At 35.4% G+C, this 16,158-nt stretch overlaps 2 protein-coding genes and 4 non-coding genes across 6 annotated transcripts; 1 reads left to right on the forward strand and 5 right to left on the reverse strand.

The window, feature by feature from the left end:
* Positions 1–130: 130 nt before the first annotated feature.
* LOC149418871 (5S ribosomal RNA) lies at positions 131–249 on the reverse strand. Its single transcript, XR_016303041.1, has one exon. It is a non-coding gene; the product is annotated as a 5S ribosomal RNA (ribosomal RNA).
* Positions 250–571: 322 nt separating this feature from the next.
* On the reverse strand, positions 572–690 carry LOC149418872 (5S ribosomal RNA). The gene has a single exon (XR_016303092.1). It is a non-coding gene; the product is annotated as a 5S ribosomal RNA (ribosomal RNA).
* Positions 691–1,313: 623 nt separating this feature from the next.
* On the reverse strand, positions 1,314–1,432 carry LOC149418873 (5S ribosomal RNA). Its single transcript, XR_016303042.1, has one exon. It is a non-coding gene; the product is annotated as a 5S ribosomal RNA (ribosomal RNA).
* Positions 1,433–1,754: 322 nt separating this feature from the next.
* Positions 1,755–1,873, reverse strand: LOC149418874 (5S ribosomal RNA). The gene has a single exon (XR_016303094.1). It is a non-coding gene; the product is annotated as a 5S ribosomal RNA (ribosomal RNA).
* A 2,494-nt stretch (positions 1,874–4,367) lies between these two features.
* Positions 4,368–7,418, reverse strand: RpL12 (ribosomal protein L12). Its single transcript, XM_089638688.1, has 4 exons — positions 7,259–7,418; positions 7,094–7,167; positions 6,697–6,877; positions 4,368–4,615 (listed from the first exon to the last, which is right to left on the reverse strand). The coding sequence occupies exons 1-4, from the start codon at positions 7,293–7,295 to the stop codon at positions 4,413–4,415; spliced, it is 495 nt and encodes a 164-aa protein (XP_089494814.1). The 5' UTR covers positions 7,296–7,418; the 3' UTR covers positions 4,368–4,412.
* A 1,522-nt stretch (positions 7,419–8,940) lies between these two features.
* Positions 8,941–14,036, forward strand: AIMP3 (aaRS-interacting multifunctional protein 3). Its single transcript, XM_089638689.1, has 4 exons — positions 8,941–9,085; positions 9,196–9,393; positions 9,943–10,038; positions 12,724–14,036. The coding sequence occupies exons 1-4, from the start codon at positions 9,008–9,010 to the stop codon at positions 12,871–12,873; spliced, it is 522 nt and encodes a 173-aa protein (XP_089494815.1). The 5' UTR covers positions 8,941–9,007; the 3' UTR covers positions 12,874–14,036.
* The last annotated feature ends 2,122 nt before the right edge of the window (positions 14,037–16,158 follow it).

The following is a 16,158-nucleotide window of genomic DNA, read 5'->3' on the forward strand; positions in this document are numbered from 1 at the left end:
CCATAATATCAATCCACTAAGTAATATTTTAGGCCTGTAGCATAATTGAAAAGTTAAAGAATGATATAAAATTTTTTATGATGTTAACGATAAAAAAATGAAAAAAAACATAAAATTAAAATAAAAAATGGGCCAACGGCACGCGGTGTTCCCAAGCGGTCACCCATCCAAGTACTGACCGCGCCCAATGTTGCTTAACTTCGGTGATCGGACGAGAACCGGTGTGTTCAAAATGGTATGGTCGTTGGCAAAAGTTAAACAATATTAATTTCTATTCTACCTGCCAATAAATATATGAAAATTAGTATAAAAAAGCCCTAATAATATTGAAAAAATTAGCAAGGTGTGTGCGAGGTTGATAAAAATAATCATTACATACGCGCTTGAAAAAGATCGTAATTACATTAATAAGTTTGTAGGAATTTTTTTTTTCAATGGTTGACCATAATATCAATCCACTAAGTAATATTTTAGGCCTGTAGCATACTTGAAAAGTTAAAGAATTTTATGATATTATTAATTATAGTAATGATAAAAAAATAAAAAAAACATGAAATTAAAATAAAAAATAGGCCAACGGCACGCGGTGTTCCCAAGCGGTCACCCATCCAAGTACTGACCGCGCCCAATGTTGCTTAACTTCGGTGATCGGACGAGAACCGGTGTGTTCAACATGGTATGGTCGTTGGCAAACGCTAAACAATATTAATTTCTACTCTACCTGCCAATAAATATATGAAAATTAGTATAAAAAAGCCCTAATAATACTGAAAACATTAGCAAGGTGTAAATATTATATACCTAGTTTAACTCACTCTCCTAACTCATCTTCGCTGTCTACAGGCAGAGCGCACGACTGTGGTCGTGAAGAACCGAGGTTCGATCCCCGCTTTAACTAATTTTTTTTTTCTTTTTGAAGTGAAACTTCTTTACGCGCGTCATGCAATTTCGAGGAGTAAAACCAACTCATGACCGAAACGAAAATGCGGGACCGATTAAAGTTCATTTGATGTAGTAAAAGTTTTGAAGTAAAATATAAATGCTTCTTAGCTCATCTCGACAACTGGCGTTGGTGGTGTAATGGTCAGCATAGTTGCTTTCGAAGCAGTTGATCCGAGTTCGATTCTCGGCCATGGAATATTATTTTTTTGTTTTTAAGGAATTTTTTTTTTTTAATGGTTGACCATAATATCAATCCACTAAGTAATATTTTAGGCCTGTAGCATAATTGAAAAGTTAAAGAATGATATAAAATTTTTTATGATGTTAACGATAAAAAAATGAAAAAAAACATAAAATTAAAATAAAAAATGGGCCAACGGCACGCGGTGTTCCCAAGCGGTCACCCATCCAAGTACTGACCGCGCCCAATGTTGCTTAACTTCGGTGATCGGACGAGAACCGGTGTGTTCAAAATGGTATGGTCGTTGGCAAAAGTTAAACAATATTAATTTCTATTCTACCTGCCAATAAATATATGAAAATTAGTATAAAAAAGCCCTAATAATATTGAAAAAATTAGCAAGGTGTGTGCGAGGTTGATAAAAATAATCATTACATACGCGCTTGAAAAAGATCGTAATTACATTAATAAGTTTGTAGGAATTTTTTTTTTCAATGGTTGACCATAATATCAATCCACTAAGTAATATTTTAGGCCTGTAGCATACTTGAAAAGTTAAAGAATTTTATGATATTATTAATTATAGTAATGATAAAAAAATAAAAAAAACATGAAATTAAAATAAAAAATAGGCCAACGGCACGCGGTGTTCCCAAGCGGTCACCCATCCAAGTACTGACCGCGCCCAATGTTGCTTAACTTCGGTGATCGGACGAGAACCGGTGTGTTCAACATGGTATGGTCGTTGGCAAACGCTAAACAATATTAATTTCTACTCTACCTGCCAATAAATATATGAAAATTAGTATAAAAAAGCCCTAATAATACTGAAAACATTAGCAAGGTGTAAATATTATATACCTAGTTTAACTCACTCTCCTAACTCATCTTCGCTGTCTACAGGCAGAGCGCACGACTGTGGTCGTGAAGAACCGAGGTTCGATCCCCGCTTTAACTAATTTTTTTTTTCTTTTTTTATAACTTTTAATTTTTTTTATCACATGCTACTTATAAATATGTCAATAGACAGAAAAAAAGAGAGAATGAAATGAAAAGAGAGAGAGAGAAGAATACTAGAAGTTTCACTTCTGTCTTGCGTAGGCTTGACACACCCATTTTTTTTTTTTAAATTGTAATGACGATTGTGTTATTATTTCTTTAATATATATTTTTTTATACATCAAAGAAAAACATTTCTATATCCTATCCTGGGGAAAATATATAGACAGATAAATTAACAATTTTTTTTACAAATTACTGAAAAATTATCTGGTAAGACAGAACAAAACAAGTAATTAAGAAAATGGTGTGTGTAAGCCAGCCATTTTGCCCCTGGCCACTCTGAGTATGGTATTCCAAGGGTTAACTCACAATGAATTAGAAGCGAGTCGTTCTGCCTGGAACGAGTCAAATGAATCTGATTCCGAAGTCGTTTTAACTCACTCGATAGTTCGTAAAATAGAATAGAACAATTCCAGATTCACTCACTATGGTTCTGAACTCACATTCAACCATCGACCAATAATATCTGGACAAGGCAAGTGGAGTGGATCTTTAAATTATCACTTAAAAAACCTTTACTCCCGCGCGTTATAAGATACATAATTTATAATAGAGAAAACTTATTTTTTGGTTAAGAATAAATCGTACATAAAACTGTTTTGATGATTTACAATCATTATTCAATCGATACCGATCAATGAATTGATTCAGATTCCGTGTCTCAGGTAAGTAAACCAGACATTGTAACTCCTATCGTTCCAGAGTGGCTTTCCACCGGGTTCGGCAGAACGCAGGCGAGTTTTACTCCAGCGGATTCATCAGAATGAGTGTCCATTTGGCTGAACTCAAGTTCGTAAAATAAGTGGAACGACACAGCTATACTCGCTATATACCAGGCTAACAGAGAAGGGAAAAATATGACAGACCTGGGAAAACTGATTACTTTCAATTCCTGTTACACCAGTGAATCAGAAAAGTGAGACAGTAAAATTTCATCTAATGAGTTGTTTGTTTAGTTTTCAATAGACAAGGAAAAGATGTCTGAGGAAAAGCAATTATTTTTTTATGGAAAGCAACCTCTAGATCAGTGATACTCAACCTTTTTCTTCTGCGGGCCACATTCATATGTTTGTAAAGCTACGCGGGCCGCAACACTATACTGGTCAGTGTTGCCAACGGTGTGAGCTTGATTCCCCCTTTTACTATTCGAAATCCATGGGGGGGGGGTTGTTAGAGAATTTCTGTAAAACATAATAATTCCCCAAAAACATCATATGTAATTCCCAACAACAATTTTTCGAAATCCATGGGGGGGGGGGGTAGCTACGGAATTCCATTTTCGAAAATTTCCGGCCGCGAAAAATATTATATCATATTATATTCTTCGTTGGTAGTAACACTGGTAACCATTTAACTTTAGAACTGTCAAAATTTTATGTGTTGCCACGGGCAAAATTATTTGCGCGCATATTTGTCTGTCAATTTTTTGTTTTTTAGAGATAGATCTAGCGTGTGCAGTTATGGTGTGTAGTAGCAACACTCTTATAGAATATTATATTATATAGATAGTATATTATACTTATACTATCCTCTTCGAGTTTCAACGTCTGTACGTCAAAGTCGCAATTAATCTCAAATTAACGTGATATAGAATGCCAGATTTTGTAAATCATGTTCCTGATATTAAATGTATGGAGGGCCGCACAAAATAGCTCGGCGGGCCGCAGGTTGAGTATCGTTGCTCTAGATTGTTTACTTTGATTATACACACAAACTTTTACTGTTCATTTTGTTTGCATGTTTACTGTCAGTTAGAAAATTGATAACCATAAGTTATGTACCCTTACAAAGCACTCTTTTTAGGATTAATTGCCTTATACAAAAAAAAGCAAAGTACCCACGCTCAATAGTTTTATGCTCATTTGAAATGTCTGAACATGTGTACCCTCATTGGATGCAAAAAAGATTCGAAGACCGTAATTTCTGTTTGATGTTAAATCTACAATTTGACCGAGTGTCTTGGTGATATATCTATGACCTCTTGTGTCGAGCGTGTGAAAGCAACGACGAGTATGGTTCCAAGTCAACACTTTCAGATAAAGCCAGAGTTTTACCAACAGGAGCGCACATACGAGGCATGCCTTCCAGGCAATTACATCGGCATTGTTTTAGTAAACAAACAACCTTGTCTTCTTTAGACATCATAAAAGTAATTAAAAAGGTATTTAACAAAAAGGCAGCATTTTGGTTTAAAGAGTTATCTTTATTTCTTAAATTATAAAATTATTTATTCTTCGACGGTCAGAGTGCCAGCCTTGATTTCATCAATGAGGTCGTGTGCGTTCTTGTTGTCGATGGTGCAGCCGACGGACTGGCATGTTCCTAGCACCTCCTTCACGGTCCCCGACAGCTCTCGCGCCATGGAGCGCGGCCTCATCTGTTTGGCGATGGCGATCACCTCATCGAAAGCCAGATTGCCGTTGTGCTTGACTGCAGACATAAGCGAGACACACATGAACAACAAGCCCTCAATGTTTAGAAAATAGTATTTATCTGTAAATTCTATAACATATGGTGGGTAGTTAGAAAGATGCATCAGGTTTGCAATAAAAAAATAAAAATCAAACTGAAAACTTTTAAATTCTATGAAATACATACCAAAATGCCTGTCAAAGTACAAGTCAAAACATTTTACTCAAAAATCCAGTACTTATTTCATATAAAACTTAAAAGCTTTCAAACCAAGAACTTTTTCAATGGAAACCTACATTTTCCTAATAACATATAGAATTTACAGATAAATCATTCATAATGGTCTTGGAGAGATGTTGTAGGTACGTTATCGACGATCATCTTATTCCTTCTCAAAGTCTTGTATTAAAACGAAAGACAGAAAATACTAGTACCAGAGAGAGATCTTATGTGACTAGTATTTTCTGGTCACATAAGATCTCTGGGACTACTATATTTCTTGAGTTAGCAGACTACAAAGTGTGCATTTTTGGGTGCTAACCGTCAACATAGAAAGCTAGTTAAAACTTAGATTCAAAATATAAAATGTGATATTTTTCTCACCTTCCATGATCACACCATCAAACAGCAGTCAGAGGGTCGGGGGGTGTTGGGAGGACTGGGAGAAAGAGAGAGGAGGTACCTTTGGTCCACGACTCCTTATTCGCTGTTCCAATCACAAATTAGGCAGTGCGGGGTTACCTTACTGACCAAAGAGTGATTGGAACAACTTATTGGGGAGTAGCCGTAACAGGGAGCGGATCCTAAGTCACGGTTTCCCTCCATCCGCCAGCCGGAGGGACGCACCTGGTAGGGGGGGGCCCCCGCAGGCTGGATATACGCAAACATACTTCATACAACAAACATTCCACAGAACCATGCCATACTGATCACTGAAGATATAAACAGAATGCATTGTATGCCCATTTTTTCTTACTTCAGTTGAAATTATTGGACAGAATCAATTTCATTGGACTTGTCTGGGAGCGGAAATATTTTATAACACTTCTGGGGATTATCTGTCAAGATAATTGATAAGACCTTCAGAAAATGAATGTACACTATTCATGTTGAAATTACTTCCCATAAATAAATAGCCATCGTTATGCATAATTTTGGCTGTGAAAATCTCAAATTGTATCCGTTACAAATGGTGCATACAATTAGGACGGGTTGTTTCGGAGAATCTGAACAATTCATCAAATTTCAACGTTCATTTTCAAGTTCTGTGAAAGATTTTTTCAAGATCTGTTCTTATTTGAGTTTTGTCAAGCAACTAGCCTACAATGATATAAAAACAGAACTTGAATAAGTCTTTCACAGAACCCGAAAATGAACGTTGAAATTTGATGAATTGTTCAAATTCTCCGAAACAACCCGTCCTTAGTATTTTGACTGCACAATTAAGTTTCAAGCGTAATTTGGTTTTACTATAAATATAAACTAGATGTCGACAGCCAAGATGGCCACCAATATTCTTCAAATATGGTCTCTTACATGGTTTATTTATTTACACAAGTTCTTAATCATTTCAGTGAAGCCAGCAATCTTATGATGCTGAATTTTATTGTTGTAATTCAGATGTCATGGCGACAAATTAAACAAACTGCTAAAATCATCAGTGTCAAAAGTTGAATCCCTTAGAACTTTAAAGGCAATATATTTATATGCTATGAAAATTATTCCATAACAACATAGCCACCAAATATATAAATTAAAACTAACAATGTTTCTGCCACTCAGTGCGCCCGTCAGTGTCTAGGCGTGTATATTATTTCTAGAAGATACTTCGGCAAAATTAATCTTCGACACTTAGGACGAGTTGTTTCGGAGAATTTGAACAATTCATCAAATTTCAACATTCATTTTCGGGTTCTGTGAAAGTCCAATTCAAGTTCTGTTATTATATCATTATAGGCTGGTTGCTTGACGAAACTGAAATAAAAACAGAACTTGAAAAATCTTTCATAATACTTGAAAATGAATGTTGAAATTTGATGAATTGTTCAAATTCTCCGAAACAACCCGTCCTTAGTGTTGAATCGGAACTGGATACTCACTGTTCTTCTGCTTCTTACGATCACGTGGGGGCTCCTTCAGGGCCTTGATGATAAGGGAAGCGGCAGAGGGGCACACGGTGATGGCCGCCTGCCTGTTTTGGATGGTCAGGCACACTGTGATCTTTAGTCCCTTCCAGTCTCCGGTAGCCTTGGCGATGTCATCTCCCACTTTTTTGGGGGACTGTAAAACAAAAATAAATTGTTCAAATACAAGATAATAACAAACCCAATGACAACCAGTAAGATGTAGAACTTGGGGATGCTTTCTTATGCAATACTTACTGGCACATTGATTGATTTCAACTATTTAGAATAAGTAAAAACTAAATTTCGACATGCCTCTCTGACAGATGGTTTTGAGGTTACGATACAAGGTTGCGAAAAATGAAGAACTCACCAGACCAAGGGGACCGATCTTGGGGGCAAGGGATGAAGTAGCTCCTACTTCTCCTCCAACACACCTCAAGTACACTGTAAAAAAAAATCACTGTATTAGTAATCGAACTGAGTGGCAGCTTCCGACACGAACTACTTTAAAATCACAGTCGAAATCTCTACTTACCAACTTTAACTTCGGAGGGATCGAATTTTGGTGGCATCTTTAACGTATTTTACAAACTTTTCTTGTAAAAAGAGAAGTAAATTCACGGATGAATTCGGATTAAATTAATAAAACCGAAACGCTGTCAAACGCTGAGCGATGGCGGCGGAAAAGACCTTTTTTAAAATTCCACAGACAAAATATAGAATGGTGTGGCAATTGTAAAAAAAGTACCTATCTCACAAGTAGGTTCTGTGATGAAAAGCCGAAATGTTTTATTTTTTTTAATTTATTTTGCATGCTTAGTCCATCCGCTCACGGGGCAGCTGAAAAAAAACCACTTGGCATTTCAAGTTGCTATCCAGTGTATTTCAATGGCCGTCCGCACAAGGCGCAACTTACCAAAAACTAGTTTTCAACTGCCACGCAACCAGTTCATTGCAACTCCGCCTGCGCATTTTCATTTGCCAGTTGCCCTAGGTACGTCAGTTTTCAAAAAAATTGCGATTGGTCCATGTTTGAAGCAATCAATTTACGGCTATAGGCTTCCTGACTATGTAAGAAAAGAAAAAAAATAATGGCGGCTTCATCATCACTTGATTCTGCAGACATTTTTTAGCGCATCATAATAGTGACAGATGACACCTGAAGTGTTTTTTTTCATTCTATAGTTAAAGAAGCTTAGATATGTTGTGAAATCGTAAACTTGAGTTGCGCCGTGAGAGAAACTTGAATGTCAACCAGTTTAAAACCAGCAATTGCCCACCAGTTTCAGTTTAGTTTCAGTTGCCCCGTAAACGGGGATGGACTTAACATTTTACTAATATTGTTTTTTTGAGGAAAAGAAATCATCGAAATTCATTCAATGAAATTAATAGCTCGGTAATTTTGCAATCACATAAACATTACAAACATAAGTATTGCATAGTCAATAAAATACATTGATTTCAGTTTTAAGGCTGACGCAAATGTGAATCGTAGTAGAAGTCGGGGACGCCCGAGGAAGAGATGGCAAGATCAAGTAAATCGGATACTTGAGTCAGGCCATGTCAAGAGTCAGAATAATAAAAGAGTGTGAACGAGGCATGGAGTGTGTGTGCCAAGACCGAGTTGCTTGGCGGTCCGTCCACTCTGCTTACCCCTGCGGTGAAACGGTGTGATGGTTAGTTACCTATTTCAGTAATTATTATTATAAATAGTGTTAGTCACCTGCTTATCTTGTCAAGGCTCCTACCAAAGAACAACTTGACAGTAAATATATCTTAAAGCGCGCTTAGAGCAACTGAAATACTGGTCCATAGCTTTAAATTCTATGAATTATGATGACGAGTAACCGAAAAACAAAAGCTACCGTTTGAATCTACAAACGTGGAACGTTCCATTTTTTATATCACACCAAGAAATTTCTCTAAACTCAACTCCGATGAGTAAGGCGGTATCTAGTTGGAAATTGTTTTTCTTAGGCTAGCTTTAGACTTGTAAGTTTTTTCGTAAATTTACGACATCTAGCCAATGGGCATATTGCATTTTGAAAATCCAATATGCCCATTGGCTAGAAGTCGTAAATTTACGAAAAAATTTACAAGTCTAAAGCTAGCCTTACAATTTTTATTATAAAAATCCTAGCGATTCTGCTTGGCGAGAGAGCTTGTAGCTTGTAGCCTTGCGTTACAAATTTGCTTGTGTTTTTCTATGGTATTGTGACTTTTGACTTTGACAGCTGGATCGAAAATCGATTTAATTAAAAACAGTTTTTAAATTCAATCTAAAATGAATGTACAAGGCATCACTAAAGTAGCCAGTTATCTCGGCATCAAAACCGATAAACTTTCAGTAACCGATGATCAGGTAACGGAATAAAATAGAATCCTTGTTTTCCTTATTGAAGAATTTAACACATGGCAAACCGGGGTTTTATTTGTGCAAAGGGTTCTCAATTTTTTATTTATTTATTGCAGGTTTTGAAGGCCTGTGTTGGTGGGAAGGAGTACTCAGGGCTGGCCACCGTTCTTCTGGCCCTTGCCAGCACGAGCAAAGAACCGGCGAAGTGGTCCACTAAGGAACATGAAGCAGCTGTATACCAGTGGCTCGAGTTCGCTTCCCTGTACGGACAGACAACGAAAACTAACTCACAACAAACCAAAAATATACTTAGGGTTGGTCAACTCTTCACCCACTCAAATATAACATAAAAATTTATAGATTTGTTTCTCACTAAACATAGATTTTAAATTCTAGGAAATTGCTGAAATCTATTATAACAAATCGTAGGTAATATTTACGCACTCCGCTTACTTCTAAATACGCCCGAATTATTGAAATAATTCTTCGTTTCAACTTAATTAATACAATAAACAGCTATTTACTTCAGGAGAGATGGAACAAATATACAAAATAGGTTATTAAGTTGTTTGTTTGAGTTATTTAACTCTTCGAGAGCTGATGCAAAATTTTCACCATCCACCAGCTGATTCTATTTTCGTAATAACTTTTTGTTTTTTGCAAGATATTTTTGTAAATTGTATCATCTTACCAGACAATGCGTTCATATGAAAAAAAATAGTATATAATCTATCATAAGTAGTTTTCCCATAAAAGCTCAAAGAAATGTATTTTTTTGATAGTTAAATAACTTGTGCAGATTTTGACTGAAGCGGGACCTTTTGATAAATGTCAAATAACATACTAATATTATTATATTTCAGGAATTGAACAAATACCTGGAGAACTGCTCCTACCTGGTGGGTTACTCTGTTACACTAGCTGATGTGATCATCTACCACACAGTTTACGAAATTGTTGTAAGTAATTCATAAAGTTATGTTATGTTTCACATTTCTTCGATACCATTTGTACCATGGTATGCATATACCTAATAATTTAAATAAAGTATTGTGTGAATACCGCACAAGAATCTGAACTGCCTAGGGACTATATAGCAGAGGGGTATAACTCCGATCGAAAATTGGAAACGAAATATTGTGACATCATATGTTTGCCTAACTATATTCACCAATGAAAAACTCTGAAAATCTATGGAATAAACTTTCAAAGTTTTTCATTGGTGTATAGTATAATAAGTAGGCTCCGAATGAGAATTTTACTGTCTATATATTGGCATATCTATGGTTTTTTAGGTCCAATTTGTTTCATACAAAAAGCCCGAAGTTATCAATCTGTAGAAGTTGATTTATGCTATGTAGGTACTATGGTGGGACTATGGTAGAGGTGAGTCCTGTGAGTACTTTCCGATATTGGGTACAGTGAGTACAGGTGCAAAAAAATACCTGGTTAAAATACTTTCAAATATTTTATACATACTTTGAGTATCTGGGGACTGGGGACAGAGAGTGACGGGGACCTGAGGCGTGCTGAGGTACAAAATATTCTTAAGTATTTTATACCTACCTTGAATATCTGGGGACTGGGGACGGCGAGTCACGGGGACCTTAGGCGTGCTGAGCACTGTGAAGGGAAGTTGAGGGGTAGGGAGGGGAGGAACAAGAAGGAATAATATTACTTACAGGTGTTCAAAATAAATAATGTTTGCAAGCTTTTTATATGATTTTTTGTACTTTCGTAGCGTAATGTTGTAAGGCGTATCACACTGTCTAGAAATTATTTATTAAGCATGAAACACAAATCATTTTAACAAAACATATATTTTAATATATGGTCATGAAATTAAATTAACACGTTTTCCTACATTGCTGTCTGTTATATCATTTCTATAGGTAACTTACTGTGAACTCAAAACCTGTAAAACGCCTTGACATCGGCAGCAAAATTTGGATTTTCTGGTTCATTCCAATCAATATTAATACTCATTCCTATTCTTCCTGAAAGCATTAAAGCAGTGGATTAATATATTTATTGGTTTTGCCAATGTTTTCGTTTCAATTGATCGATTCATAACACCTTTTCAACACAGTCATTTGGCCGGTGACATTGTTGATGAATTACATGTAAAATAACAAGTCTTCTCTTCTACTAACCATTTTGCGTTGCCCTGAATACACCGTTGTAAAGATGGTAGACCCTGGCGTGGGATTTGATCGGAGTATGTGCGCGCAAGTAGTCAGCAATACCTAGGAAATTACCAAATTTTTTTAACACATCATAACCTCACAAAGATCTGTATTTTATTTTCAAGACATAAGATACTCGTTATTGAATGTTTATGTTGATTTTTTACCTGATAAATTCAATGCAGGAGCCTTTCCGGCACCTCTACCGTCGTATTATTCCTGGAATACTACGGAAGGTTCATTAAAAGTCAACTATTTCGTGACTTTATCTTCGAATGCGCTGAAAGCAAACCGTAATCTGCGAAGTATTTTTCAATTGTGGGGTTCGGCCACCCTCCATATCTTGTAGCGGATGTGGAAGATACCAGTGGTACAAAGCCATCTCGCTAATATCAGATAAAAAATTTATTAAAATCTGCCAATAAAATCTCCACAACGGCGTAGTAACTACACAAAGTTCAAGATGTGAAGATGTCAAACACCATAAATAAACCATTCTATCAAACACCATGCCCTAGACACTCAGCTGTCAACAGATTTTCCATAGACATTCACCATCAGAAAATGGAGATTACCGTAGCTAAATACTCATAACTGTCCTTTTTCCTCCTGCACCTTTCCAAAAGGAATGAGCGAAAAAGCATCTGTATTTTACAGTGCCGAAAGCAAAAATATTTCTTTCTCCCTTTTTCTCATATAACTTTCTAACCGACGAGAGTGAGAAGTCAGAAATATTTTAAAGTACGAAGTACTTCAAGACCTGTGATACAAATATTAAACCAAGTATTTTGGAACCAGGTATTTTGGAGATTTGTCACAAGTACAAAGTACGGCATGAATATACCCGGTACTTTTACTGGGTACAATAAATACGCCTCTCCTCTAGACTATGGTAACCCCAATTTAGGTATGTTGTAAGACTGATGTGATTGGGAGTAGTGAGGCGAAATAGATGGGGAAGAAGAAGGTTGGGAAGTACCTGGCTGTTCAATTTGATAACTAAACACCACTGAAGTCTTTTCGCTCATAGTTTTAATAACCATTCTTCAAAAACTGTATTATTTTACTGTGTTGCCATCTGAGTTGTGTGATGTTGTTGCCAGATTTAATCCACATTTATTTTAACTGTCAAGTTTTCTTTATAATTTCTGTTTAAATTTCCTCAAATCACTTATTCAATCTTTTTCGGAGCATATTTTTCTAACCTTCAACTGATGTCCAACTTTTATTGTAACCTTACTTTTTGTCAACCAATTTCCCTCCTAAACTGTAATTTCCCACCAAAATGCTCCCGTCAAAACCGACTCCTTTACTTTTGGTTTGTGAAATTAAAAAAAAGAACACATTTAAACATCAAGACAAATATTCCTAGAAAGTACCTATATAAATTCCATGTTTATTTAAAAATTAAAAAATAACCCACTGATATTTAATGTATATTTTGTGTTTTTCTTTCAGAATGCCCTTAGCCTGAGTGAAAGAGAATCATATTTGGACCTGTGCAGATGGTTTGATCACATTCAGCAAGATAAGAAAGTCCGCCAAGATAACACCATTATTAATTTCTCTACCACTTATATCTCAGGTCGATTAGCAAGCGGCTATTGAATAATGCATAAATAATTTATTGTACTTACACCCCTAAGCTACACGCCTATTTATATTTTTTCATTTAAATTATAAAACTTTGGTCCTGGATTCATAATATGATTGCACATTACAAAAGTATTTATTTTAGAATTACTGGTTGTATAAAGAAATTTAAGATTTCCGGCACAGATGATTTTTGAATTCTCTGTGACAGTATTCTTATAAATGTAATAATGAAGTAATTAAATATATTAATTATTTAAAATCTAGTTTCATTCTGACTTTCTTTTATTTGTTAAGGATCAGTGGCGGCTTGTGACTTGGGTGTACTAGAGTGCTAATATGATTAAAAATGGCATTTCTGATGTTGTAGCTGAAAACGATTTTTTATTTTTTTTATAAAAATTGATTTTTGTATGTAGATTTTCAGGAAATTTCAGTTTAGTCGTGCGCCGCACAGATTTCCTGAAAATTTCATATTTTCATATAATTTTCATACAAAAATCAATTTAAAAAAAAAATAAAAAATGGTTTTCAGCTACAACAGCATCAATAATGCCATTTTTTGTAATATTAGCACTTTAGTAACCCAAAAGTCACGAGCCGCCACTGTTAAGGATGCAATACTTTATTCATAGATAAATACTTAGGACGGGTTGTTTAATAGAATTTGAACAATCCATCAAATTTCAAAGTTAATTTTCAAGTTCTATCCAAGTTCCATTGTCATTTCAGATTTATGAAACAACTGGCCAGTAATGATATGATAACAACTTGAAAAGAACCTTCATAAAACTGTGAAATTTGATGAATTGTTCAAATTCTGTGAAACAACCCGCCCTAAGTATTTATTTTTGAATAAAGTATTGCTTTTCGTTCCAACAAAGTTATTTATTTTAAAAGACCACTGAAATATTTTTGTCATACAAAAAATATAAATATAATTTTCTATCTTAACATGGATATCTTATGTAACAATTTTCCAACAACATAATACACTAAACTGCCAACACTTATATAACACAAATATTATTATATACTTTATTAGTACTTGTGTAATATTAATGAAGCTACGAAACAATATCAAAACACTAACCTAGCAAACGTAACAAAAATAAGCAATAATTTTAACAAACTGCATTGAAATATTAGAAGTATTGCTGCAGCAGTGGCGGTTCTTCCCTTAGGTCAATTGGTGTTTGACCCCCCAAAATTATAAGACAATAATAATAATCAATTATTTGCATCAAAACAACTGGCCTTATTCTTAATTTATTTAAAATGTAACACAAAACAGTGTCGGCGGCGAGTGACAGTAGTGACATCTGTTGTCTCTAATAGAATCTTTCATTCACAAGTCCACACGATTCGCTGGGTCAATTTAAAGAATGTCCACTTTGGCATCTTCTGTCCCTATGCGCGCCATAGAATAAACGAGATGGCACTATATTTTTCGTCGAAGTAAAAATTAGTTACCGAAGAAAGCTTAGGGACGCTTAGGTCATGACCGTGGGGGAGACAATATGATGAATATTTTACGTTTTACAGAGATGTTGACATAAACAAATTTCGGTTTTTCATTTTACACGCTTGTAATGTGTGGAACAACGGTTGTTTTTCAATTGGATAGTTCTGGAAAGGTTTGGAATAATTATTTATGTTGAATGAAACAAAACAAAAAACGTAAAAGATCATTGAAAAATAGAATCAAACTCTTATTTTATTTACTTTAATGTTGTGCACAACTACATTAAAACTTAATATCTTAAAAATAATTTGCCGTAAGTACATGGATTGTGTATTTATTTCCAATTTACTGTATTAAGTATTTAGAGTCGCGGACTCTATTAAACTATAAGACTATAACAAATTGATTTTGATAATAATATATAGCAATTTTTCACAATATCAAATAAAGATTAGTCACACATTTTATTTTTCAAATGACCTACCACGACTAGATCCCTAGAGCCGCTTCTGTGCTGCAGGCTCGCAACTTTGCGGCAACCCTGCAACTGTGCGGTGAATCATCGGCCGACTACCTATGAGAAGATACAATAGTATCGGATTACGCCCACCGGAATCCTCTGGATGAGTGGTTCGAGAGCCTGGAGACTTTTCGAAATCATTCTCTAAGACACCACACCACGGGAGCATCTATATGTATAAACGCTGCGTCTGCAATCTGTAATACAGATCATAGACAGTATGGCGCAACTCTTTTCTCTCCGAGCAACACTTTGAGTACGAACTCAGTGATTAACAAGATCTGCTATTTGGGTAACTTAAGTCATTAATGTAATTTGTGTAATTTGGATAACTTGTGTAACTTGCGTAACTTGTGTAACAGTGAATAAATACTCAGTCAATTTCATTAATAACATTTATTTATCTCTCTACCACCTTCACTCCAGCAGAATCCACAGTGGAGCCATACTCACATTATCAATAAAGAGTTACAAATATTAATAAAGATTACATAATATAAACTGGTATATAATTATTTTTACTGAATGTTGGTTAACTGATAAAATACTAAATAGTGATAATATTGATTGCATTATCTGGTCTCATTGTAAGAAGCATTTTCGTTTATAAGGGATTTTCTCTTTCTGAGTTCTAGTCCCATGCACCGATCCAAAGCGTTTGCATAAGAACAGCCATTGTCTTCAGAATCTAAAAAAACGGAATCAAAAACGGTTTCAATTAATTAAGCGTAATGAATGTGAAAGATGTTATGAAAGGGAAACATCTATAGGTATATAGAGATTTTTTAACATTAACCCCACACAGGAAGCCCTGAGGAAAATAATTACCCTCAGGGCCTATTCATCTTTAGGATCTTTGCAGGGGTTTATGGGGTTTGTAGGTTCTTTTTAAGGAGAGGAAGCTCTGGGAAGGAAAAAGGTATGAGGGGTGGGTAGGAGTCTAGGGGTTAGTGTGTCCAGGAGTGACAGATGGTGATAGTGGTTATCCAATAAATGGTTTCCGGAGCGGCTGTACCCATACCCGCCTCCCAAAGTACACATGGTTATCCGGTATCTCTTAAGCATCACCTGTTATCTGAGAAAATACATTGTCTTAATTACAGTGTGATGACTAATATTCCGCCATCCCAATATCACAGTGAGGCCATTATACACAGGGTACAAAGACATTACATCAAGTAATTAGATTAATTATAGATGGGCAACAGTCCGGTTAGTAGGACACTAGACTGGCAATCAGTCAGATCGATTTCGATACAAGTTATGCCAAGTAAAATGGTTATCATATAAAATATTTAAAATAATTAACATCTCT

The sequence above is a fragment of the Hesperophylax consimilis genome, chromosome 13 (genome assembly GCF_061612785.1).
Source record: "Hesperophylax consimilis isolate HC1 chromosome 13, BYU_Hcon_1.0, whole genome shotgun sequence".
In the NCBI taxonomy this organism is placed as follows: Eukaryota; Metazoa; Arthropoda; class Insecta; order Trichoptera; family Limnephilidae; genus Hesperophylax; species Hesperophylax consimilis.

Bases quoted from the DNA above. Each gene is read 5' to 3' on its own strand.
- RpL12 (XM_089638688.1), bottom strand. From the start codon at position 7,295: ATGCCACCAAAATTCGATCCCTCCGAAGTTAAAGTTG. The intron at 7,168-7,258 runs GTAAGTAGAGAT...TTTTTTTTACAG, and splicing joins TCCCTCCGAAGTTAAAGTTG to TGTACTTGAGGTGTGTTGGA. The intron at 6,878-7,093 runs GTGAGTTCTTCA...TTTGTTTTACAG, and splicing joins AGATCGGTCCCCTTGGTCTG to TCCCCCAAAAAAGTGGGAGA.
- AIMP3 (XM_089638689.1), top strand. From the start codon at position 9,008: ATGAATGTACAAGGCATCACTAAAGTAGCCAGTTATCTCGGCATCAAA. The intron at 9,086-9,195 runs GTAACGGAATAA...TATTTATTGCAG, and splicing joins TTTCAGTAACCGATGATCAG to GTTTTGAAGGCCTGTGTTGG. The intron at 10,039-12,723 runs GTAAGTAATTCA...TTTTTCTTTCAG, and splicing joins ACACAGTTTACGAAATTGTT to AATGCCCTTAGCCTGAGTGA.